The sequence below is a fragment of the Sus scrofa genome, chromosome 2 (genome assembly GCF_000003025.6).
Source record: "Sus scrofa isolate TJ Tabasco breed Duroc chromosome 2, Sscrofa11.1, whole genome shotgun sequence".
Classification (NCBI taxonomy): Eukaryota; Metazoa; Chordata; class Mammalia; order Artiodactyla; family Suidae; genus Sus; species Sus scrofa.
In genome coordinates, this window is record NC_010444.4 from 83,788,262 (window position 1) to 83,814,348 (window position 26,087).

The following is a 26,087-nucleotide window of genomic DNA, read 5'->3' on the forward strand; positions in this document are numbered from 1 at the left end:
GACCTTCAATATTCTTTATATTATAGCCTATTTTGGGCCAAGCTGACCCTAAAAATGTCTTTTACTCAAATCTACCAAGCCTGCCTCTAATGGCTGTGTACCCAGGATGGGGAAAGCAGAGATAGCACTGAAGTTTTTAATATCTGTGTATTAAACAGTAATTTCTTAGATACTCTTTTGAGTAAAATCCTAGTGATTAAGAAATTAAAGATTCTCTACAGTAAAAACTCGTGTTGACTATAAGGCTCAGGATGCAACGATAAAAACAAGGTCAGGCACTGCGAGCACAGCTGTCTGTGGATCAGTAGTACACTACTGTCCAGAGAGTCAGCTTAAAGCAAAAAGGGATTGGGACACTTGCATACCTTTTGCATGCATCTTGAGACACAAGCAGAAATCATAGTTGTAGAGGTACCAGGATGAATTACCAGTGAATGTAAAGTAACTGCCACATCTTGAATTGGGGATCCAAGCAATGGTCCTATGTAAGGGAGAAGAATTGTTTTGTGTTAGGACTCAATATACAATGAGGAATAAGTGATAAATGTAAAGACATAGGCAGAGGAGTTCCCATTGTGGCTCAACGGAAACGAATGTGATTAGTATCCATAAGGACGCGGGTTCGATCCCTGGCCTTGCTCAGTGGGTTAAGGATCCAGCATTGCCGTGAGCTGTGGTGTAGGTCGCAGACACGGCTCAGATCTGGAGTTGCTGTGGCTGTGGTGTACGCTGTTGGCTATAGATCCGATTTGACCCCTAGCCTGGGAACCTCCATATGCCCCGGGTGAAGTTTCCAGTTCCACACATAAGGAGCTTGGAAGTCATCCCTCTGTCCTAGCAATAAATAAAAAGCAACAACTCTTACTGGATTGGTAAGAAATGGGAAGACAAAGGGCAAACCACTACCCCCAAGACTAGAGGGACAGACAGGTGACTGCAGGACAAGTCAGAGTTCAAAACTCTAGGGGGGGTCCCAGTCTTGGGAGTGGGAAAGGGCACAATTTTGTGAGATTTACCTCTAGGAGCGCAAGCAGGTTCTCAGAGTAAAATCAGATATTCAGGGGGTGGGGAAAGTAATCCACTCTGAAATACTTCAAGGCACTTGTTACTAACACGGCATGCCCTCAGAAAACTAGTTAATCACAGCCTGACTGACTTGGAAGTACCCAATTCCAGTCTACTCTGGCCATCCTATCCTACCTAAGGGGGATGAAAAAAACTGAGTAATACTTGCACAGTTCTAAGTCCAGAGGCACAGGCCCACTAGAAGACCGAGACCTAATCCCAGGAACACAGACTGCTTCCCTCCCCCCACACCTCACATTACTAAAGGCGGTTTATAGTAGTTCCTTTTACCTAGTACATCATATCTAGCTATCCAGGAGAAATGATAAGGCACACTGAAAAGCAAAAACCACAATTTGAATACACAGAGCAAACATCAGAACCACACATGGCAGGGATGCTGAATGATCAGACTGGGAATATAAACAACTATAATTAGTATGCTGGGGCGCTAATAAAGTAGAGGGCACACAAGGACAGATGAGCTGTGGTAGCAGAGAAAAGTCCTAAGAAAGAAACGAAAAGAGATGCTTGAGATTAGAAACACTGTAACAGAAAGGAAGAAAGCCACTCATGGGCTTAGATGGGACATAGTTCAGGAAAGAGACTGCGTTGGAAGATGTATCAGTAGAAACCTCCAAAACTCAAGTGCAAAGTGAACACAAGACTGAAAAGGACAAAACATCCAAGGACTGTAGTACAACTATAAAGGTGTGACATATGCAATGATGGGAAAAGACAGAGAGAAACCACTACCAAACTTAGAAAAGAAGAATAGGGATTAAATCCCTGCGTGTGATACTAAAGGCTTCCTGTGATTTGGGTACCTTACCTTGGAGGCATGCACTATGAATGCCGTTTTCAACGGCCTCTTGAGAGGCCTGCGAAAGGTCTTGGGTAACGCTTTGGGCATAATCGATCACTGGCTGAAGGGATGATGTTTCAAGTGGCTTTGCTTCCAGTTCCACAGTCACAAGATGCCGTTTGTCTCCTAAAGTTCTATCTAAGGCATCTATAAACAAATTGAATATAGAATCTCAGAGATTTGTGCTGGAAAGGTGTCAAAGTGCCATAACTGGCAAAATTACAGTAAACAAATTCAAGGCCTCGTGGAGAATAAAGCAGAAGAAAATAACAACAATGTATTAAAATGTCAGAGTAAATGTTCTACCAACAAAGCATCTGTTTCTCTGTTTACCAAATTCAAAAACCTGCTCTCAATCACCTATTAATGCTGTTTTACTGTTAAAATGTGTTGAGGCAGGCAATCACACAAGTTTTTCTATGTGGATTACACTTTTAAACATCTCTTACGTGACTGAAATTCTCTTAATTACAAAATTTCCTGTATTTTTTTCACAAACCGTATCCGTGTTTTCTGTGGGGCAAGAGTAATAATTATCATGTTCTTTTGATTAAAGGAATTAAATTGAAATTATATGTAGGGGAGTTCCTGTCATGGCATAGGGGAAACGAATCTGACTAGGAACCATGAGGTTGCAGGTTCAATCCATGACCTCACTCAGTAGGTTGAGGATCCAGCATTGCTGTGGCTGTGGTGTGGGCTGGCAGCTGCAGCTCCAATTAGACTCCTAGCCTGGGAACCTCCATATGCCATGGGTGCAGCCCTAAAAAAAAAGATGAAAGAAATTATTGTATGTAAGAAAAAAATGATTTCTTACAGTCGGGACAGAAATATAAAAACTGCACTTTCTCAAGAATATGAGCAGCATAGGACTACCATATTTATTAAATAGTGGAAATTTCCACCTTTTAATTTTTTTTTAATTATATCTCTAACTTTGAGATATAAGTGACATACAGATAGCACTGTATAAATTAAGGTGTATAGCATAATGATTTAACTTACACAGATCATGGATTGATTACAACAAGAGGTTTAGTGAACATCCACCATCTCAAATAAAATGTTATAAAGAAATAGAGAAAAAAAATTTTTCCTCGTAATGAGAACTCTTAGGATTTACTTTTTCATTTATAATGTATGCGGTATTATCTTTATCATGTTGTATATTACATTCTTAGTACTTACTTATCTTGTAAGTGGACTTTATACCTTTTGATCACCTTCATCCATTTTCATCTTCCCTACGCCCATATTCCACACTTTGTAGAGTAAAAATAACACACTGACTTCAAATTCTAATACTCATGGGAGTTCCTGTCGTGGCTCAGTGGTTAAGGAATCTGACTAGGAACCATGAGGTTGTGGGTTCGATCCCTGGCCTTGCTCAGTGGGTTAAGGATCTGGCATTGCCGGGAGCTCTGGTTTAGGTTGCAGACACGGCTTGGATCCCATGTTGTTGTGGCTCTGGCGCAGGCCGGCAGCTATAGCTCTGATTAGACCCCTAGCCTGGGAACCTCCATATGTCACGGAAGCAGCCCTAGAAAATGCAAAAAGACAAAAAAAAAAAAAAAAAAAAAAACCTCATTCTGGTAGTGAGGGCTGGGATAAGGCATCTACTAACATGGCTCATCCCACTGCACACTTGCTTGATGAGTGGCTCAGCCAATAGGATGTAATGAGTGGTAATGAAATAGGGCTATGATTAAAACAAAACAAATCCTAAAAAGCAAAAACACACAACATAAAACCTGTCTCCACTGATGGAAGACACTAAACTTGCTTTACACAAAAGTAAACGAAGAGATTTAGAAAACAGATACTGGAGAGAAAGACAGAAACAAAACCAGTGAAGTCTAAATGTTGTATTTACCTGTGGCACGAACTGAATTTAGGATGGTCTCGCGGTATGCTACCTGCAGGGGTCCTAGATAGGTTTCCAGTCCATATTCCCTCTTGATTCGGTCATGAATAATTTCAATATGTAACTCTCCCATACCACAAAGGATAGTCTGGTTGAAAGAGGAAGAGAACAAAGATCAAAGAAAAAACTTAATGTTTATCACAAAATACTATTAAAGGTCTGATACAGGAGTTCCCATTGTGGCTCAGCAGGTTACAAACCTGACTAGTTTCCATGAGGAAGCAGGTTTGATCCCTGGCCTCGCTCAGTGGGTTAAGGATCCGGCATTGCTGTGAGCTGCAGTGTAGGTCACAGACGTGGCTCAGATCCTACATTGCTAGGACTGTGGCATAGGCTGGCAGATGTAGCTCCAATTCGACCCCTAGCCTGGGAATGTCCATGTGCTGCAGGTGCAGTCCTAAAAAGCTTTAAAAAAAAAAAAAAGGCGTATCAATATATTTTATCTTTCACTACTTACAAACTTTCTTCTGTAATTTTCTTTTACTCTTTTTTTTTCTTTTTAGGGCTATGCCTGCAGCACATGGAAGTTCCCAGGCTAGGGACTGAATCGGAGTTGCAGCTGCTGGCCCTACACCACAGCCACAGCAACATCAGATCCAAGCCGCCTATGCAACCTAGGCGATGGCAGATCCTTAACCCACTAAACGAAGCCAGGGATCAAACCTGCATCCTCATGCATGCTAGTCGGGTTCTTAACCTGCTGAGCCACAATGGAAACTCCATTCTATAATTTTTTAAAAGCAGTAAAACAATGTTTTTTAATTTTTTGATTGAAATAATAAAGCAATTAACAGTGAATTACGAGATGATTCTCTTATTCCTTGATAGCTGAATTATCAGTTGGGTAACATCTAACTAGAACTACACTTCCCAACCACAGAGCTAAGTTCTGGCCAACAGAATATAAGTATAAATGTTGTTGCCAACTTCTGTGTTATGTCTTTAAGGAAAGGGTAGCTACAGCCCTTCTCTTAATGAAGATGTAGCCTTCTTGAAACATGAATGAGGGCAACATCTTATAAATGGGAGGACTAACCCCTTGGTCAAGCACTCCTATGCGGCTATTTCTCAACCATTCTGGGTACCTTATAGTTCTGGGGGCACTCAGAATTTCCAGAGTAGCTTGGACCTTGATGTTATAGAGAAATTGACTTTTATCTTCTTTGAACCAATGTTATTTGGGTCCTTGTTAGAACAGCCAAATTTGCATCAAAACATTTTTTTTTTTTTAAAGCAACAGTGGTTATTCCTGAAGGTCTTCGTGTATGAAAGAGTACAGTGCAAGGAATCCCTGATTGCCCCATCTTATTCATATGCCATCTGTGCAGTAAAAAATTAACTTTACCCCAAGAGAGATCTGGCCCCTGCCTTCAGCTACCAGCAAGTTATCTCTAGGCCGAGATGCTGTCTGATAGAAGTGTCTTCTTGTCTGAGGCCTTCGTCCACCAGATAGTCTAACAATGGGATTTATGATGTAGGCTTTGGAATAGTCATATCCATTTACAACCTAGAGAGTAAAGGTAGTAGCCTAATCCTACAGGAGGCACTAGAGATTAAAGGTCAACCACATAGGCAGTATGTGACTCTACTCCAGTAAAAACCCTGGACGCCAAAAACTTGGGTCAGCTTCCCTGAAAGGCGATACTCTATGCCAGGAGGGTAACACATCTCTGAGGTTGAAGAAAACTCTGCATTTAGAACTCTCCCAGACTTTGCCACATATGCATCTTTTTTTGGCTAGTTCTGATTCATACCCTTTCACTGTAATAAAAATGTAATTATAAGGAACAACAACAAAAAATTGGTGCACGATTGCTAAAGATTTAATATAAAGTTAAAGAAGTGGATTATTTAGGGAAAAAGCAAGGACCAATTAAACTAAATTGCTGCCTCATTTAGCTGGACTTTGGGAAAATAAAGTATTTCATATTTTTCAAATTAATCAGTTTATCCTTTTTAAAGACAAATTTACCATCTTTTAAAGTAACTTTTTCTATAATCTTACATAAACTATATCCTGCCCTCCTAAAAACAAGATACAGAATGAACATCTGTTCTTTTACTGTACTATAATATTCAGTAAAGTCCTGTATCTTTATGACTCTGTTTCCTCCCACATTGTTAGGCTGTAATCTCTCAGTTTCAGTTCTCACCCATTTTATCTGTGTTATCATCATGAAGATGATAGCATCCTCCCTTTAGTAAAGCTGCTTCTATAAGTTTTAGCACAAGGGTCTCAAGGCTTTATCTTGGGGTTGAACCTTATTTCAAAATCCCACAAAAGGCTGTATTCTATAATGCAGAAATGTTGGAGATTATTTAAATAAGTGAGGTATAATTATACTGAGGAACTAAGGAGAATTTAACTTCAGTCAACATAATAATCAGAAATTTAAATTACAAGAGAACTGAAAAAAGAAAGCTTTTTTTTTAGAGGCAGAGGCCAGTCAAAGGTTAGGATATATGCACTTAACCACTCTCTCTGTCTCACACACATACCAGTGTTATTATTCAAAAACTTTGAGGATTAAGTAATATGTGCATACTTGTCCAGAGTCAGGATCTAGCTTCACTTTCAAACTGGGATCTTCGCGCTGAAGGCATTTCAATGCATGATCCAAATCTGGAAGATAAACAATATCTTCATATTTGTGGGAAAAATATTTTAGTGGGAAAAATAGATGAACGAGCAAATGAACTTTGAAAAAGAAAATCTCAAACAACCAGAAATGTTTGGAGAGAATGGAACAAGGTGACGAGAGCGATGGAAGATGACTTAGACTGGGTAACGTGGGAGGACCTCTCCAGGATAATTTGGATAAAGACGCAAACCAAAAAGAACGACCTTTTAGGTAAAATCCTGAAGTAGAAGAGTTTCAGACAGAGGAAATGGCTGTGCAAGGAACGGTTTCTACTCAAGAAACAAGAAGGGCAGTACAGCTGGATATTGGTGGGCAAAAGGAAAGTAGCATCAGGTAAGGAGGGAGATGTGTGGTGGGGCCTTAACGGCCACAGTGAGGAGTCTGGATGTGGCCTTCACAGGCAAATTCTATCAAACATTTAGAGAAAAGTTAACACTTCCTTCTGAAATTCTTTTAAAAAACTGAAGTGAAAGGAACACTTCCAATCTATGAGGCCACCATCACCCTGGTCCCAACTCAGCAACACCACAAAAAAAATTACAGGCCAACATCACTGATGAACATAGATGTAAAAATCTTCAAAAAAATACTAGCAAACCAAATCCAACAGTACATTAAAAGGATCATTCAACATGATCAAGTGGGATTTATCCCAGGGATGCAAGGATTCTTCAATATTCACAAATCAATTGGTGTGATACACCACATTAACAAACTAAGGAATAAACACCATATGATCATCTCAAGAGATGCAGAAAAAGCTTTTGACAAAATCCCACACCAATTTATGATAAAAACCATCCAAGAAGTGGGCATAAAGGAAACCTACCTCAACATAATAAAGACCATATACGACAAACCCACAGATAACAACATCATTCTCAACAGTGAAGAGCTGAAAGAATTTCCACTAAGATCAGGAACAAGACAAGGATGTCCACTCTTGCCACTTTTATTCAACATAGTTTTGGAAGTCCTAGCCATGGCAATCAGAGAAGAAAAAGAAAAATCCAAACTGCAAAAGAAATTAAACTGTCGCTGCTTGCAGATGACATAATACCATACCTAGAAAATCCCAAAGATTTTCTAGCAAAAAGTCACTAGAGATCATCAGTGAATCAGTTGCAGGATTCAAACTTAGTACACAGAAATCTCTTGCATTTCTATACACTAACAACAAAAGATCTGAAAGAGAAATTAAGGAAATAGTCCCATTTACCATCACATCAAAAACAATAAAACACCAAGGTATAAACCTACTTAAGGAGGCAGAGGACCTGTACTCTGAAAACTATTGAGATGTTCATGAAAGACATTGAAGAGACACAAACAGATGGGAAGATATACCATGCTGGAGTTCCCGTCGTGGCGCAGTGGTTAACGAATCCGACTAGGAACCATGAGGTCGCGGGTTCGGTCCCTGCCCTTGCTCAGTGGGTTAATGATCCGGCGTTGCCGTGAGCTGTGGTGTAGGTTGCAGACGCGGCTCGGATCCCGCGTTGCTGTGGCTCTGGCGTAGGCTGGTGGCTACAGCTCTGATTCAACCCCTAGCCTGGGAACCTCCATATGCCGCGGAAGTGGCCCAAGAGATAGCAACAACAACAACAACAAAAGACAAAAAAAAAAAAAAAAAAAAAGATATACCATGCTCTTGGACTGGAAGAATCAATATTATCAAAATGACTATACTACCCAAGACAATCTACAGAGTCAACATAATCTCTATCAGATTACAAATGGCATTTTTCACAGAACTAGAACAAAACATTTTTTAAAATTTGTATGGGAACACAAAAGACTGAATAGCCAAAGTAATCCTAAGAAAGAAAAATGGAGCTGGAGAAATCAGGCTCCCTGACTTTGTAGACTATATTACAAAGCTATAGTTATCCAAACAGTATGGTGCTGCCACGAAAAAAAATATAGATCAATGGAGCAGGATAGAAAGCCCAGAAATAAATCCACATACATATGGTCAACTAATCTATGACAAAGAAGGCAAGAACATATAGGGGAGGAAAGTCTCTTCAATAAGTGATGTTGGGAAAACAGGACAGTTACATGTAGAAAAATGAAACTAGAATACTTTCTAACACCATACACAAAAATAAACTCAAAATGGATTAGATCCCAGAGTTCCCATCGTGGCACAGTGGAAATGAATCAGACTAGGAAACATGAGGTTGTGGGTTTGATCCCTGGCCTCACTCAGTGGGTTGAGGATCCGGTGTTGCCATGAGCTATGGTGTGGGTTGCAGACGCGGCTCGGATCTGATGTTGATGTGGTTGTGATGTAGGCCAGCAGCTGTAGTTCTGATTCGACCCTAGACTAGGAACCTCCATATGCCGTGGGTGCGGCCCTAAAAAGACAAAAAAAAAATGGATTGGATCCCTAATGTAAGATCAGATCTATAAACCTCTTAGAAGAAAATATAAAACATTCTTTGACATAAATCAAGTCTTTTATGTCATATCTTTTATGCAATATCTTTTTGAATCCATCTCCTACAGTAATAAAAATAAAAACAAAAATAAACAAATGGGACCTATATTAAACTCAAAAGCTTTTGCACAGCAAAGGAAATCATTAAAAAGAAAAAGAAAGAGATAAAAGAAAAAAGCAAAGAGAGAAAAAGAGAAAAAGAAAATCAAAAGAATGGGAGAAAATATCTGGAAATGAAGCAACTGACAGAAAATTAATTCCCCAAATATACAAACAGTTCCTATAGCTCAATATCAAAAAAACAAACAACCCAACCAAAAAATAGGCAGAAGATCTAAATAGCTATCTCTCCAAAGAAGATATATGGCCAACAGGCACATGAAAAGATTCTCAACATCACTAATGATGAGAGAAATGAACATCAAAACTATGAACATCAAAAAATGAACATCTACCACCTCACACTGGTCAGAATGGCTATCATCAGAAAGTCTGCAAACAATAAATGCTGGAGAGGGTGTGGAGAAAAGGAAGGTCTCCTTACACTGTTGGTGGGGATGTAAATTGGTACAACCACTATGGTGAACAGTATGGAGGTTCCTTAAAAGAACTAAAAATAAGACAACTATATTATCCAGCAATCCCACTTCTGAGCATCTACCCAGAGAAAACAGTAATTTGAAAAGATACATGCATCCCAATATTCACTGCAGCACTATTTACCATAGCCAAGACATGGAAGCAACCTAAATGTCCATCAACAGAGGAATAGATAAAGAAGATGTGGTACATAGATACAATGGCATATTACTCAGCCATAAAAAAATGAAATAATGCTATTTGTAGCAACATGAATGGACCTGAAGATTATTATACTCAGTGAAGTAAGTCAGACAAAGACAAACACCATATGATATCACATATATGTGAATTCTAAAACAATTATATCAATGAACAAACAAAACAAAAACAGACTCACGCTTCGAAAACAAATTTATGGTTACCAAAGCAGGACATATGGAGGGGAGAATGGATTGGGGGTTTTGGGTTGGCATTATGCACACTGTGGTTTACGGAATGATTGGCCGAGGACCTGCTCTATATCACAGAATACTGGAAATAGTTCCCTGTGCTAATCTGTTTCAAGAAAAGAATCTGAAAAAGAATGGATATGTGTATATGCATAAATGAATCACTTTGTTATATAGCAGAAATTAACACAACATTGTACATCAACTATACTTCAATAAAATTAGAAAAAAAATCAGGGAAACTAGGGAGGGGAGGGTTTTGACTGGGTATATGGGAACTCTTTTATGCTCAATTTTTCTGTAAACCTAAAGCTTCCCCTCAAAATAAAGTCTATTAATTTGAAAAAAAATTTTTTTAAATGATGATGGGAAGCTGAATAAGTTATGAATTGGTTACTATCTAATCTAATATAATAGGAGGGCAATCCTAAGGTCAATTACTTAGAATCCCATAGTTAGCACCATAGGAGCAAGAGTATAAATAGGATAAAAGAAAAACGGCCAAGATACAAGAAAAAATGAAATTTTGTAAAAGTGAAGACATCTCAAATAAAAAAGTAGGCCATCACAAAAAATACCAATAAATACTGATAAAATTGAACTCAATGAGGCAAAAAAATCTTTAGCAGTTAACTACGTAACTATTTTATCTAAATTATCAGACCACCTATTAATTGATACACCAAGACCATTTGTACCTGGCTGCTTAGCCACTGAAGGAGGTTCTATGGTACAGAAGAACACAGGCTCTGGAATCTCTACCCCAGCCAATAAAAGCCTCTCTGCTTCATTGTTTTCTCTATGCTTCTTTTCTCCCTTCCTCTCGGCTCGACGAGCTGCAGCTAACGCGCTGGACTTGGATGAGACGATGGTGTCTCCAGTGGCAGTCTGCAAGCAAACAAGATGCCATGGGTCAAAGTAAGCTGTTGGCAAGCACTCAGCTTCCACCAAAGAAAAATTTTAACGTGGCACCATCTTTTCATCAGAGCTTGAAAGAGAGACAAATTCATAAAGCTGACTATAAATTTACATAGGTAAAGCTAATTAAACTTGTAGAAGAAATTCTATCCAGCTGCAGGCAAGGCCAAAAAAAAAAAAAAGATTTCTATTCAAAATACTGATGTAATAAAATCTAACAATACAACACATACATACAAACTATATCCAAAATTCATTCAGCAAAACAAGAGACAAAAAATCCTACCCCTTACGAAGCCTTCCTCGGGAAATATCTTCACTTTTTACCTGATAAAGTTAAATTTTCTGCAATAATCCAGATGGAAAAAAAAACCCCAACAGGATACTCATTATTTTATATAAACTTAAAACATGTATATAACCATAAATATTGTATTATTTTACTCGGATTTAAATTTTATATGAATACAATCCATACTATTTATAACCCCGTGCAATTTACTTTTCTTGAGATTCAATCATACTGATAAAGATGCTACAATATTCATTATTCCAATACTGATCATTTTTGTATTGTCTGTCGGATTTTGCTATTACAAAATACCTACTTTTGGAGTTCCTATCATGGCTCAGTGATAACGAACCTGATTAGTATCCATGAGGATGTAGGTTCCATCCCTGGCCTCGCTCAGTGGGTTAAGGATCCGGCATCGTTGTGAGCTGTGGTGTAGGCTGCAGATGTGGCTCGGATTCTGTGTTGTTGTGGCTCTGATGCAGGCCAGCAGCTATAGCTCTGATTCAACCCCTAGCCTGGAAACATCCATATGCCACAGGTGCAGCCCTAAAAAGACAAAAAACAAAGACAAAACCTACTTTTAATTAAACATTTAAGCTGTTACTTCCTAGAGGAACCATTTGGTCACTTACATGTTTAAGCCCAACAGTCAAAGCAATGTTACCAGCAGTCAGTGAAGGAATTTCTACATGTTGATCAGCAAATGGCAAAAGCAGACGACTTATTCTCTCCCTGTAAAACCATGATTTGTATTAGTAAAAGTTTATTTACAGAAATGAGTGAAGCTTTAGAAAATAACCTAGGTTTCTACTTACGTGCAGTTTCCATTAATATTATGGATGGCCAACTGGGGTTTTATCATGCCTGAGTAAATGCGCATAAAAACCAGTGGTCCTCGCTGTTTGTCATGAAGAACTTTAAATGCCAATGCACATAAGTCACCCTTATACCACTGCCTATAAATAAAATTAAGGAGAAATTCCAGAAAAGCCGTTAAAATACACTTCCTAAGTATCTATATAGATCAGGTCAGAATCACCACACAAACCTAACCCTGCTTTCCTCCAAAGATTCTTCAAATCTACTTTTGCTACCCAGGCCTACTAAATAATGTATTATGTATCTCTCTTCCTCCACTGGACTAAATTATTTAATAGCGATCATACCATTAATTCCTCAAAACTAAAAACAATGGAATCTCCTCCAAATATTACCCCTATTAGCAAATAATTCTTTTTTTTTTTTTGTCTTTTTGCTATTTCTTTGGGCCGCTCCTGCGGCATATGGAGGTTCCCAGGCTAGGGGTCCAATCGGAGCTGTAGCTGCCAGCCTACGCTGGAGCCACAGCAACGTGGGATCTGAGCCGCGTCTGCAACCTACACCACAGCTCACAGCAACACCGGATCGTTAACCCACTGAGCAAGGGCAGGGATCGAACCCACAACCTCATGGTTCCTAGTCGGATTCGTTAACCACTGCGCCACGACGGGAACTCCAGCAAATAATTCTTGCTGAGACTTCCCTCCTCAAAAAACATACCTACGAACATCACATCACTTTATTTATTTATTTTTTTTTTTTGGCTTTTGTCTTTTTAGGGCCACACCTGAGGCATGTGGAGGTTCCAGGCTAGGGGTCAAATCAGTTGTAGCTGCTGGCCTACACCACAGCCACAGCAACTCGGGATCCAAGCCACATCTGCGACCTATACCACAGCTGATGGCAATGCTGGATCCTTAACCCACTGATCAAGGCCAGGGATCGAACCTGCATCCTCATGGATACTGGTCAGGTTCATTAACCACTGAGCCATGACAGGAATTCGCCATCACTTCTTAAAACCCTACATGGGGTGAACAAATAGGTACTTTCCAATTACTGCTTTCACTGTCTCTGACTTTCTCTTCAGTTGCACAGCTGCATACATCTACACTACAGACTTGAATTTATTTACTTACACAGCCAACACTTAGAGAATGATACCCTTAAATTGGTATTCAATGACAGGTTTCAGAAAGTTTAAATCTCTCTGAAATTGCCCTATTTTGTACATAGGTACATTTTTTCTGAAAAAAGCTCTACATTTTCATTAGTTGCAAAGGAGTCCATGACTCAAAGTAGGTTAGACACTTCTATTACAGAGTTTCTCTAATCTTACTACTGTTCTCTCCAAGTTTTAACTTTGACAAATCCTTATACAGAGTTGATCATATACTAGGCAGTGTTCTATGTGCTTTTATAAATTTTAGCTCATTTCATTCTTATTAACAATCCTATGAGAAGTCCTATTCTCTGCCTCTTACAGATGAGAAGTTAAGCAACTTGGAAGACCTGAGATGTCAACCCAGGTAGCACATGGTCCATAATCCAGGGAGTACACCGTCCATGCTCCTAATGCTTCACCATATTGCCTCTCCAATTGAGAGGTATGAAAAGTGACTAAGGTCCTAGCTAAGAGGATGAATGTCTACCTCTTATGTGCCATGTTGCATGCAACTCACTCAGATTTTTAGAGGATTTATTACCAAGGACAAAGCTATTAGGGGACAATTGTAAAACAACAGTAAAACAAAGGACCTTTCCTTATAGTCACAAAATATTTTAAGCCTATGAAAAATCTTGAAATTTAGAATAAACATATCTATAAATTATTTAGCAAACATCCCCAGTATACTACTTTTTTATTTTTCAACTAAAATGGCAGGATCAACACTTACACTTTTACACAGCAAAAGAGCCACATATTCTTAGGTCCCTCTGTGAACACAGCAGGTTACAAGAGATGACAAATGTCCCTTTCAGGCAAAAATTACTACGGCTCCATATTATATTATTTACAATAATATCCTTTAACAATGTAATTAAAAAGCAGTAATTCAACTACTCTTTGTGAAACAAGATCTACTGCCTACCTGTCTTTTTCAAGGCTTTTCAAGAATTTAATCTATGCACTTGCATACTTACAAAAATTCATAGTTGCGCTCTTCAGGTGAAGGCAAATACATGGTGATAGCATCTAACAAGGGCTGGACCCCTTTGTTTTTCAGGGCACTTCCACAAAGCACAGGCACTGCTGTCTGAGCAAGCGTTACTCTGTGTATTGCAGTTTGTAGCTACAAGGCAGAGGTATAAATAAGTGTTTAACGTGTTGTTTACTGGTCTCAGCCAAAATACCTCAGAATTAGGGAGTTCGAGTCATGGCTCAGCGGTTAACGAACCCAACTAGCATCCAAGGAGGATGCATGCGGGTTTGATCCCTGGCCTCGCTCAGTGGGTTAAGGATCTGGCATTGCTGTGAGCTGTGGTATAGGTCACAGACATGGCTCAGATTCCATATTGCTGTGGCTCTGGCGTAGGCCGGCGGCTATTGCTCCAATTGGACCCCTAGCCAAGGATTCCACATGCCACGGGTGCAGCCCTAAGACAAAAAAAAAAAAAAAAAAAAAGGAATTAGATGCCTTCCCTAATCAACAGCACTCCTCAGCACACTTCCATCATTCTTTACGGCCTTATTCTTCATTTGTCATTGCAAGTAACATTAACCACTAGCTGGTATATTAGATGCATATTTATTGGTTTACTGTCAACTCACCCACTAGAATGTAATATTCATATGAGCATGACAATAAGTCCTATAAAAATATTGCTAAATCACCACAAATTAGAAATGCTTAAAATAAAGGAGGTGCACAAACATAATTCTTGAATATTGTGATTAATTCTGATAGTCTAATAGAGGAACTTGTTGGAAATTAGACACATGACTTACAGTTTCTTCAAATGAATTAAATGCACATTAAATAAAAGCCAAAGGAAAGTGAGATATCAAAGTAAAAAAAATGTTAAAAAGACCTCAAAAACCAAAAAAAGCTTAGGTGTGCTTGTAAGCTATTAATAAGAGAGGTGGTGGGTCAATTTCATTTTAGATTGTAAGCTCTTTTAAAATAGAGGCAGTTCCCATCGTGGTGCAGTGGTTAACGAATTCGACTAGGAACCATGAGCTTGCAGGTTCCATCCCTGGCTCGGTGGGTTAAGGATCTGGCATTGCCGTGAGCTGTGGTGTAGGTCTCAGATGCTGCTCAGATCCCGTGTTGCTGTGGCTCTGGCGTAGGCCGGTGACCACAGCTCTGATTAGACTCCTAGCCTGGGAACCTCCATATGCCGCGGGAGCGGCCCTAGAAAAGGCAAAAAGACAAAAAAAATAAAAAAATAGAAATCACATTGTGTGACTATGGGGCATAAGAAACATCACATTTATGCATTCAAATACTAAACAAGAAAAAAAATTCAAAATTCTGGAATTTCACTTAAAAGAAAAAAATCACTTTTTGCACCTCTAACTTCAAATGGCTTGAAATTAATCTACAGACCTTGTATTTTCCTTTAATTCTTTTCATGAAGAAGAGCCACGTGAATTTGCTGGGCTCATCTTGAACCCCGTTATGTACATTACCCCTTAAAAACACTTTTCATCTGGGAGATGTCTGGCAGAAAAAAACCAGAAGTGCCTTGAAGAAATCTGTCATAACTCAAATATTATCAGTATTTTACTTGCCTATTCTCTGGTTTAATGTATTTCAAAATAAAACTAAAAAAGGGAAGACCTGGAATGAGTTTCTTCTTATTAAAACAGATTCAGAAAAAATGATCATTGTAGTAGCCTGAAAAAAATGAGTAAATTAAAAAAAAATCTATCTCTGATTTACCTAAAACTAGGCAAATGATCACAATGAAAAGGCTGCAGAAAATGAACAACTACCTTATCCTGACTCATTATAAGAAAAAAGTTCCAGTTTCTATTTTTGTAATGCCTATCTGAAAAGAGTAAATCACTGCCATTATTTAAATACTTGTATTTGCAGTAACTTTCTTTGCGTCCTCCTAAACTTAAGTCTGCATCTTATAATGGAATGCAAAGTTGAAGGAAAAAAAAAAACCACCCATGATAGAATCAAAGCACATCCAATAAGTAAAATATAGTCAAAGTAAATGAAAAATAAAATTTACCTTTTCAGCTGGTAGTAAATCAAAATTTTCACTAAATTCTCCTAAAACCAAGTTAGCAAATTCATCATCCAAATCTGCAACCTATAAAGAAAGGCTTTAGTTCTATAACTTGCATTCAGTGTCACAACTCTGAAGTCTACATACCACAAATATATACTATCCAAGTATTTCAAGACAGTTACATGATCTAATTATGCAGGGCAAGCAACTCTTCACATCTTTTAAAGAAACACGAGTTTTCTTTCAAAGGAAAGGATGTTGGAGACCATGAAACAGCAGAACTCTGCAGAAGGCAAATAACTGGACTCAGAGTCCTAAAGCACAGAGTCTCCTTCAAAGATGAAGGACTTGCATTAACCATGTCATTCTATAAACAGTTGCACTAGGTCCTAAGGATACCCCCTTTTGATATTATAAAGAAGAGAATCATTGCCTATGCCTGTCCCTGCTCACTTATCTTGTCACCTTCATTACTGCCATCAATAATAATCTCACCACCTTCCTTAACAAAAAGATAGGGGTGAAAGCCTAGTGGCCTTTTTTCTGCGGAACAGAGTGCCTCCTGGTCCCCTACTTTCTAAATTTAAGAGTCTTGTGTGTTCTGTTAGGCCGCACTGTCCCTCTTCCAGGATTCCCTGTTTCCCTTCAGCGCTGGACACAGCAGAATGGCACCCAACGTGGGGCTGGAAGAGAAGGTCTGCCACAAGCAGGAAAAGGTGAAACTACAGACGGCAGAAACAGTAGCCTTGCACTCGAGGATGGAGTCGACCTCACCTCGAGTAGGCAAGCAGAAACTTTAAACCAGGATAACAATGGGGCAGAATCAATCACAGGAAACTAAACACTATATTCAATTGCTTAAATGTATGTTAAGACAGTCAGAGGTTCAGGTAGCAGAGCCTAAAATAGAGGAATTGTTAGAAGCCGTGATCAAATATAAACTTTGTTTTCCAGGCGAGGGTATTGCGGACCTGGAATGTTGGGATCTCGTGGGAGAAAATTTAAACCGTGCCCCTCAGTCTGGGGCCTATCTTTCCGTTTCTATTTTTTCTAAATGGGAATCTGTCATTCCTGGAGGCAAAAGGAGACCGAAGATATGCTCTCCTGAGTTCCCTAAACTCATGCAAAGTCAGAGTCAGATAAAACACCTCAATAAAATGCTACTACTAGGAATGCTCAAGAGCAATAAAACCCACAACTTACAACCAATGATAATATACAAAACGAGGTACTGTTTTTAGATAAATTTGAGGGGCCTAGTTCATTAAAAAAAGTTTCATTTGGTAGTCCTCTAATATTCTGAATGTTTACCAGATCTCCTAAGACAGTCAAAGAATTCTTACTGAGGTAATAAGTTTAAGTTTAGAGTACCGAGGTGTTATTTCAAAAATAAAAACGCAATTATCCAATTCACATTCTTTTCATAATCATCTTCCTATATGACAGAATTTAACTTACAATAGAAATAAAAGAGTTTCAAAAGTTTATAATGGTACAAGGGAGCAAAAAAGTCAAACTTGGTGAGAAAAAAACACATTTAAAAGCTAACTACAGGAGTTCCCGTCGTGGCTCAGTGGTTAACGAATCTGACCAAGAACCATGAGGTTGCAAGTTTGATCCCTGGCCTTGCTCAGTGGGTTAATGATCCGGCGTTGCCGTGAGCTGTGGTGCAGGTCACAGATGCGGCTCGGATCCCGCATTGCTGTGGCTCTGGCGTAGGCTGGCGGCTACAGTTCCGATTAGACCCCTAGCCTGGGAACCTCCATATGCCACGGGAGCGGCCCAAGAAAAGGCAAAAAGAAAAAAAAAAACAAAACAAAAAACAAGCTAACTACAGCAGAAATGTACTCAATCATCCTCTCAAAAAGCTGCAAATATGATGGTTAAGCATAGCTTCTTGAGTTAAATTGTCTGGAAATGGCTCCACTACTTATAAACTTGTTCAAAATAACTTTGGTCAAGTTACATCATCTTTCTTTATCGTTGTTACTCATGGAGATACTATTACTTACCCCATTTGGGCTGCTGTGAATTTTAAATTACCAATTCAAATTATGTTTCCAAAACATACAGTAAGTATATAATCAGTATTATTTTCATCATGGTTCACCTTTAGAACAAAGGCAACTGATTCTAGTCCACACTAATCTTACTAATTATAAATTTTTTAATTGTAGTCAAATATAAGAAACATAAAATTCACCAACTTAACCAATTCTAAGTGAAAAGTTTAGTGGCATTACGTATATTCATATTGTTGTAAAACTAATCTCCAGAACTCTTCCACATCACAAAACCAAAACTCTACACCCATCAAACAACCCTTCCTCATTCTCTCCTCCCCCAGCTCTATCATTCTACTTTGTTTTTATAAAATCAAACACTCTAGCTAACTCATGTAAGTGAGATCAGACAGTGTTTGTCTTTCTATGATTGGCTTATTTCAATTAGCATAATGTCCTCAAATTTCATCCATGTTGTAGCATATGTCAGAATTCCCTTCCGGAGAGTTCCCATTGTGACTCAGTGGTAATGAACATGACTAAGATCCATGAGGATGCAGGTTTGATCCCTGGCCTCGATCAGTGGGTTAAGGATCTGGCATTGCCTGAGATGCAGTGCAGGAGCTGCAGTGCAGGTTGCAGATGCAGCTCGGATCTGGCATTGCTGTGGCTATGGTGTAGGCTGGCAGCTGTAGCTCTGATCTGAGCCCTAGAGTGGGAACTTCCATATGCCACAGGTGTGGCCCTAAAAAAAAAAAAAAAAAAGTCCTTGCTTATTAAGGCTGAATAATTAACATATACATATGTGTTTTATATATATATATATATATATACATATATATATATACATATACATATATATATATATATATATATATACCTGCAGCATATGGAAATTCCCAGGCTAAGGGTTGAATCAGAACTGCAGCTGCTGGCCTACACCACAGCCACAGAAACATGGATATGAGCTGTGTCTGCTATCTACACCACAGCTCACAGCAATGCTGGATCCTTAACCACTGAGCGAGGCCAGGGATTGAACCCATGTTCTCAGGAATACTAGTCGGGTTTGTGACTGCTGAGCCACCACGGGAACTCCCAAGGCTGAATAATGTTCTACTGTATGTATGTAGCACATTTTGTTTACGCATTCATCTGGTGGTGAACATGTGGACTGCTTCCATCTTTTGACTATTTTGAATAATGCTGCCACGACCATTCATGTACAAATACCTTTTCGAGACTCTGCTTTCAATTCTTTTGGATATACCCAAAAGTGGAGATGCTAGATCATATGATAATTTTATTTTCGATTTTCTGAGGAATCATAATATTGTTTTCCACAGTATTTGCACCATTTTCATTCCTACAAACAATGCATAAGGGTTCCCATTTCTTCACATCCTTATCAACACTAATTTTCTGTGTTTTGTGTTTTTGGGGGTTTTAAAATTTTGGGGGGGGTCTTTTTTTTTAGGGCTGCACCTGTGGCATATGGAAGTTCCCAAGCAAGAGGTCAAATCAGAGCTATAGCTACTGGCCCAGGCCACAGCAACACCAGATCTGAGCCACACCTGTGACCCATACCACCCATGTCCTCATGGATATTAGTCAGATTCATTACTGCTGAGCCATGACAGGAACTCCCAGTTTTTTATTTTTTTAATGGTAACTATCCTAGCAGGTGTGATGCCGTCTTATCCTCTGTATGTACTCGTTGTAATTAGCATTTCATAACTATCTACTGATAGTTTCAAATTTTCTTTGTTTTCATTATATACTACCGTGTCCCAAAACAACGTGAATGAAATATGCATTCAAGTGTGTGTTGGCTCTTCAACTAGACGACAAAAATCACTTAGGTTTATTCTGATAGCCCTTTTTTATAAAACAAAACAAAAACCCTCAAAGTTGGAAGCAATTATGTACACAATTACTGATTAATAAATGTCAATGCCACTTGTATTCTCTTTATGTCCCTCCAAATTAGAGAAGCAGTACAGCAAGTACAGGTAAGAGCTCTGGCTCTTAACTGAGAAAGACCTGGAATCAGATTCCGGTTCTGCTGCTTATGAGCTGTGTGACAACTATTTAAGCTTTCAAAGACTGTTTCCTTACCTATGAAATGGGGATACAGCAGGCTGTTATGAGAATTAATATATGTGAGGCATTTAAGCTAGATCACAGTAAGTCTTTGATGACTACTATCCATTAATAAAAAATAACAATGAGGAGTTCCTGTCATGGCTCAGCAGAAACAAATCTGACTAGCACCCATGAAGACGCAGGTTCGATCCCTGGCCTCGCTCAATGGCTTAAGGATCCAGCATTGCTGTGAGCTGTGGTGTAGGTTGCAGATACAGGTCAGATCTGGTGTGGCTGTGGCTGTGGTGTAGGCCGGCAGCTGTAGCTCTGATTAGATCCCTAGCCTGGGAACCTCCATATGCCACGGGTGCAGCCCTAAAAAGACCAAAAAAAAGTAAATAACTATGAACATTACGTTAAATGATAACGTTAATGATGACTATATATTAAAATTGGAAAAAGATCACTTCAAAAATAACTTCATACAAAAGGTGGGCAAAAAAATTAATGAGAAGAGGATCCATTTTTTTTTTTGCTCTTCTTGGCTTCAAAAGTCCTAGGCCAGGGATCAAACCCTAGCCCAATAGCGACCTGTGCCACAGCAATGAGTTTTGAGACTCAGGCTTTTCTCTACCATAAGATTCTAGCACTATATTTAAGATATATATTTACTTGGAGTTCCTGTCGTGGCTCAGTGGCTAACGAATCTGACTAGGAACCATGAGATTGTGGGTTTGATCCCTGGCCTTGCTCAGTGGGTTAAGGATCCAGTGATGCTGTGAGCTGTGGTGTAGGTTTCGGACGAGGCTTGGATCCTGGGTTGCTGTGGCTCTGGCATAGGCCGGCAGCTACAGCTCCGATTAGACCCCTCACCTGGGAACCTCCATATGCCATGGGAGCGGCCCAAGAAATGGCAAAAAACAAACAAAAAAAAAGATATATATTTACTTATTACTCTATACACTACTAATACCATATAGATCTTATAAATATTAACAATGCTACTATTTCTTTATTAAAATTTTGAAGGTGGCTAAAGTCCAGAGTTATAAACTATAAAATTGATTGTTTAGAGGCGAAATCAAGATGGTGGAGGAATGGGACATGGCTCTCACCTTCTCCCACAAACACATTAAAAAAAAAACCCATCTACATGTACGATTTGCACAGAACAGCTACTGAATGCTGGCAGAAGACCTCAGATTTCCAAAAAGGGAAGAAACCCTCCACAAAAGTAGGTAGAGAAAAAAAAGAGAGAGAGGGAGAAAAAGAAAACAAAAAAAGGAAACAGGACAGGACAAGGACTCTTGAGAGAGAGCTGTGAAAGAGGCAAGAAATTAGCACCATGGCAGGCCCCCTAACTGAAGGGAGATCAACCTGAACAGAGGGCTAACATCAAAGCCTTGGAGCAAAGCAGAGCGGCTGGTCAGAGGAGGGCAAAGCAGAGAAAGAGCCGTACAGACAAAGGGCACCACAGTCGGAAATATTCATGACAGGGGCTGAGCGCTGAGACTCGGGGTACAGAGGTCAGTTCCAGGGAAAGGACTAAAGGTGGCTGTGTCGAAACAGCCTGAGTAGGCTAGAGAGTGGGACGCCATGGCTAGGGAGTGGATTGCCACAGCCCAGAGAGTGCAGGAGGAGGCCTCGGCCTTCACGGAAAGCAAGGAGCCACTGTCGGGGAGGGTGAGAGGAGGAAGGGTGAGACCACCACAGAAACTTCTTTCTCAGTTCACACCTAGGCTCTCAGGCAGTGATGTGCTTCTTGTACGGTCTAGGAGAGCTGGTGCAAACTGCCACAGCCACTTCGGACTCCTGAGGTGGGCATAGCCCCCATCACTAAAGGTCCTGTGAACTGGCACTGCTTGCAGCCCAAGTCACATCAGGGGTTACCACAGCAGAAGGCCCTGAAACTGAGCACTGCCCTTTGCCCTCACTTCCCTGGGAACACAGACTCCACCACTGCCATTGGCAAAGCCCCTGAGGGTCCCTGCTGCTGCCCAGGGCCCTGTAGCCAAGAACAGCCCACCACCCCGATCTCCCTGTAGATCCTTACCACTGCCAAAGGCCTGGCTGTCAGGCACTGCCTGCCAGCACTGTCCATTGCCCCCCGTCCCTGGAGGCACACACCCAGGCCCATACACCTGCACCACCTCTGTCAAGAGGATAACAGCCTGCACACACTAAGGAAAAGAGACAAGCAAGTTTCCAAACCAAAAGCAGCCCTCATGCCAAAAAAAATAGTAAGCCCTCACAAAATACCTATGGATCAGGAACACTCCCACATATAAATTGCCCTCCAAGACTACGATAGATTACTATCTTCCCCAAACTGACAGAGTAAGAAAAATATAAGCAAAATTAACAAGCACAGGAAACATTCCCAGTGAAAAGGAGAATTCCCTTGAAGGAGAAAGCAATGAAACAGACCTCTGAAGTCTTAACAGACACACCCTTAAAAAAGGGTGTAATGAAAATACTGAAGGAATTAAGAACAGATAGCAACAGTAACACAGATTACAAAAGGAACTAGAAATCATGAGGAGCAGAGGAAAATTAAAAATTCATTTGCAAAGACAAAAGCTGAGTTAAATGATGATAAACACAAGGAATAGCAAAAGGATAAACATGAAGATGTAAAAAAGGATAGCGAAAAAAGCATAAAATGTGGGGAAGGGGTGTAAGAAAATCTAGACTTTTTTTTTAGTGTTTTTTTTTGCTTTGTAGGGCCACTTCCAAAGCACATGGAGGTTCCTAGTTGAATTGGAGCTACAGCTGCCAGCCTACACCACAGCCACAGCAATGCCAGATCCTTAGCCCACTGATCGAGGCCAGGGATCGAACCTGCATCCTCATGGATGCTAGTCAGATTCATTTCCACTGAGCCATGATGGAAACTCCTAGACTTTTTTTTTTTAGAATGTGCTTAAACCTATATGACTATCGGTCTAAAGCAAGCAGATACAGGAAGGGGTTAACATACTTGAAAAACAGGGCGGGAGTTCCCATTGTGGCTCAGTGGTAACAAACTCAACTAGTATCCATGAGGATGTGGGTTCAATCCCTGGCCTCGTTCATTGGCTTAAGGATTTGGTGTTGCCATGCACTGTAGTGAAGGTTGCAGACATGGCTTGGATCTGGCATTGCTGTGGCTGTGGCACAGGCCAGCAGCTGCAGCTCTGATTCAACCCCTAGCCTTCCATATGCCATGGGTGCAGTGCAACAAAAAAAAGAAAAACAGACCAACCGCAAATCAAAATCAAACAATACATTCACAAAAAACAAAAAGAAGAGGACACAAGTATAAAAGGAAATCATCCAAACAAAAAAGAAAAAGAAAGGAAGGAGAAACACAGAATCAACTGGAAAACAAGGTTTAAAATGGAAGTAAGTTCATATTTGTCAATAATTACCTTAAATGTCAATGGAATGAATGCTTCAATCAAAAGACACAGAGTGGCGGACTGGATAACAAATAAGAGCCTACAATATGCTGCCTACAAGAGATCCACCTTAGGGCAAAGGACACATATAAATTGAAAGGGGATGGAAAAAGATATTTAATGGAAGGGAAATAACAGGAAAGTGGGATTTGCAATACTCATATCAGACAAAGGCCATAAAGAAAAAGGATACAATTTAATGATAAAAGGATCAATTCAAAAGAGGAATTTACACTTAATATCCTAATTATATGCCCCTAATACAGGAGCACCCGAATACATACAAATACTAAAAGACATAAAAGTAGAAATTGGAGTTCCCGTCGTGGTGCAGTGGTTAATGAATCCGACTAGGAACCATGAGGTTGCGGGTTCGGTCCCTGCCCTTGCTCAGTGGGTTAACGATCCGGTGTTGCCGTGAGCTGTTGTGTAGGTTGCAGACGCGGCTCGGATCCCGCGTTGCTGTGGCTCTGGCGTAGGCTGGTGGCTCCAGCTCCGATTAGACCCCTAGCCTGGGAACCTCCATATGCCGTGGGAGCAGCCCAAGAAATAGCTAAAAAGACCCAAAAAAAAAAAAAAAAAAAAAGAGTAGAAATTGATGGGAACACAATAGTAGGAGACTTTAACACCCCACTCACATCAATGGACAGATGCTCTAGACAGAAAATTAATAAAGCAACAGAGATCCTAAATGACGCAACAGAAAAATTAGACCTAATTGATATTTTCAGGATATTACATCCAAAAAAAAGGCCCAGAATATACATTCTTTTCAAGTACACAAGGAACATTCTCCAGGATTGCCCACATATTGGGGCACTAAACAAACCTCAACAAATTTTAAGAGTACAGAAATCATTTCAAGCATCTTTTCTGACCACAATGGCATGAAACTGGAAATCAATCATAAGAGAAAAAATGACCTCATGGAGACTAAACAACATGGTACTAAAAAACCAATGGGTCAACAAGGAAATCAAAAGGAAATTAAAAATACCTTCAGACAAACAAAAATGAAAACACAACCATACAAAATCTATGGCATGCTGCAAAAGCAATTCTTAGAAGAAAGTTGATAGCAACACAGGCCTTCCTCAAGACAGAAGAAAAATCTCAAATCAACAACCTAACCTGCCACCTAAAAGAATCAGATGAGAAGAACAAACAAAAACTAAAGTCAGCAGAAGGAAGGAAATCATAAAAATCACAGAGGAAATCAAGAAAATAGAGATTAAAAAAAAAAAAAAACAATAGAGGGAGTTCCTGTTGTGGCTCAGCAAAAATGAATCCAACGAGTATCTATGAGGATATGGGTTTGATCCCTAGCCTCACTCAATGCATTGAGGGTCTGCCGTTGCTGTGAGCTGTGGTGTAGGTTGCAGAAGTGGCTAGGATTCTATGTTGCTGTGGCCATGGTGTAGGCTGGCAGCTGTAGCTCCAATTTAACCCCTAGCCTGGGAACTTCCATATGCCACAGTTGTGGCCCTAAAGAAAAGAAAAAGAAAAAGAAAAAAGAAATCAATAAAACCAAGAGCTGGTTTTTTGAGAGGGTAATAAACAAAGCACAAACCTCTAGGCAGACTCACCAAGAAGAAGAGAAAAGAGAACCCAAATAAAATTAAAAATGAAGAAAAAGAACTCTCAATGGATACTGCAAAAATACAAAAAAAAAAAAAGAGAGAATATTATGAACAATTATATGCCAACAAATTTGACAACCTAGAAGAAATGGACAACTTTCTACAGATATATAGCCTACCAAAACTGAATCAAAAATAGGTAACTTGAACAGACTGATGACCAGAAATGAAACTGAGTATGTAATAAAAATACTCCTACAAACAAAAGTCCAGGACCAGATGGCTTCACAGGCAAATTCTACCAAACATATGAAGAACTTATACGCATCCTTCTTAAACTCTTCCAAAAAAATGAATAAAAAGAAACATTCCTGGAGTTCCCGTCGTGGCGCAGTGGTTAACGAATCCGACTAGGAACCATGAGGTTGCGGGTTCGGTCCCTGCCCTTGCTCGGCGGGTTAACGATCCAGCATTGCCGTGAGCTGTGGTGTAGGTTGCAGATGCGGCTCGGATCCCGCGTTGCTGTGGCTCTGGCGTAGGTTGGTGGCTACAGCTCCGATTCGACCCCTAGCCTGGGAACCTCCATATGCTGCGGGAGCGGCCCAAGAAATAGCAACAACAACAACAACAACAAAAGACAAAAAAAAAAAAAAAAAAAAAGAAACATTCCCAAATACATTCTATAAAGCCACCATCACCCAAATACCAAAACAAAAGATAGTATCAAAATAGAAAATTATAATGTCTGATGAATACAGATGCAAAAATTCTCAACAAAAATTTTAGCCA

General features: G+C 39.7%; 1 protein-coding gene across 3 annotated transcripts in view; it reads right to left on the minus strand.

Annotated features, from left to right (window-relative positions):
• The window catches only part of GFM2 (G elongation factor mitochondrial 2), a 73,379-nt gene that overhangs the window by 17,744 nt on the left and 29,548 nt on the right, over window positions 1–26,087 (minus strand). For all 3 annotated transcript variants that reach the window (XR_001307056.2, XM_013994896.2, XM_021084448.1), the window contains 9 exons: window positions 16,191–16,271; window positions 14,148–14,296; window positions 11,999–12,139; window positions 11,816–11,915; window positions 10,669–10,858; window positions 6,401–6,477; window positions 3,804–3,942; window positions 1,898–2,077; window positions 366–481 (listed from right to left, as the gene is read on the minus strand). Coding sequence is in view for 2 of the 3 variants with exons in the window: in XM_013994896.2 (XP_013850350.1) it covers window positions 366–481; window positions 1,898–2,077; window positions 3,804–3,942; window positions 6,401–6,477; window positions 10,669–10,858; window positions 11,816–11,915; window positions 11,999–12,139; window positions 14,148–14,296; window positions 16,191–16,271 (1,173 nt within the window). In the remaining variant the exon portion in view is untranslated. The remainder of the gene's footprint in view (window positions 1–365; window positions 482–1,897; window positions 2,078–3,803; window positions 3,943–6,400; window positions 6,478–10,668; window positions 10,859–11,815; window positions 11,916–11,998; window positions 12,140–14,147; window positions 14,297–16,190; window positions 16,272–26,087) is intronic.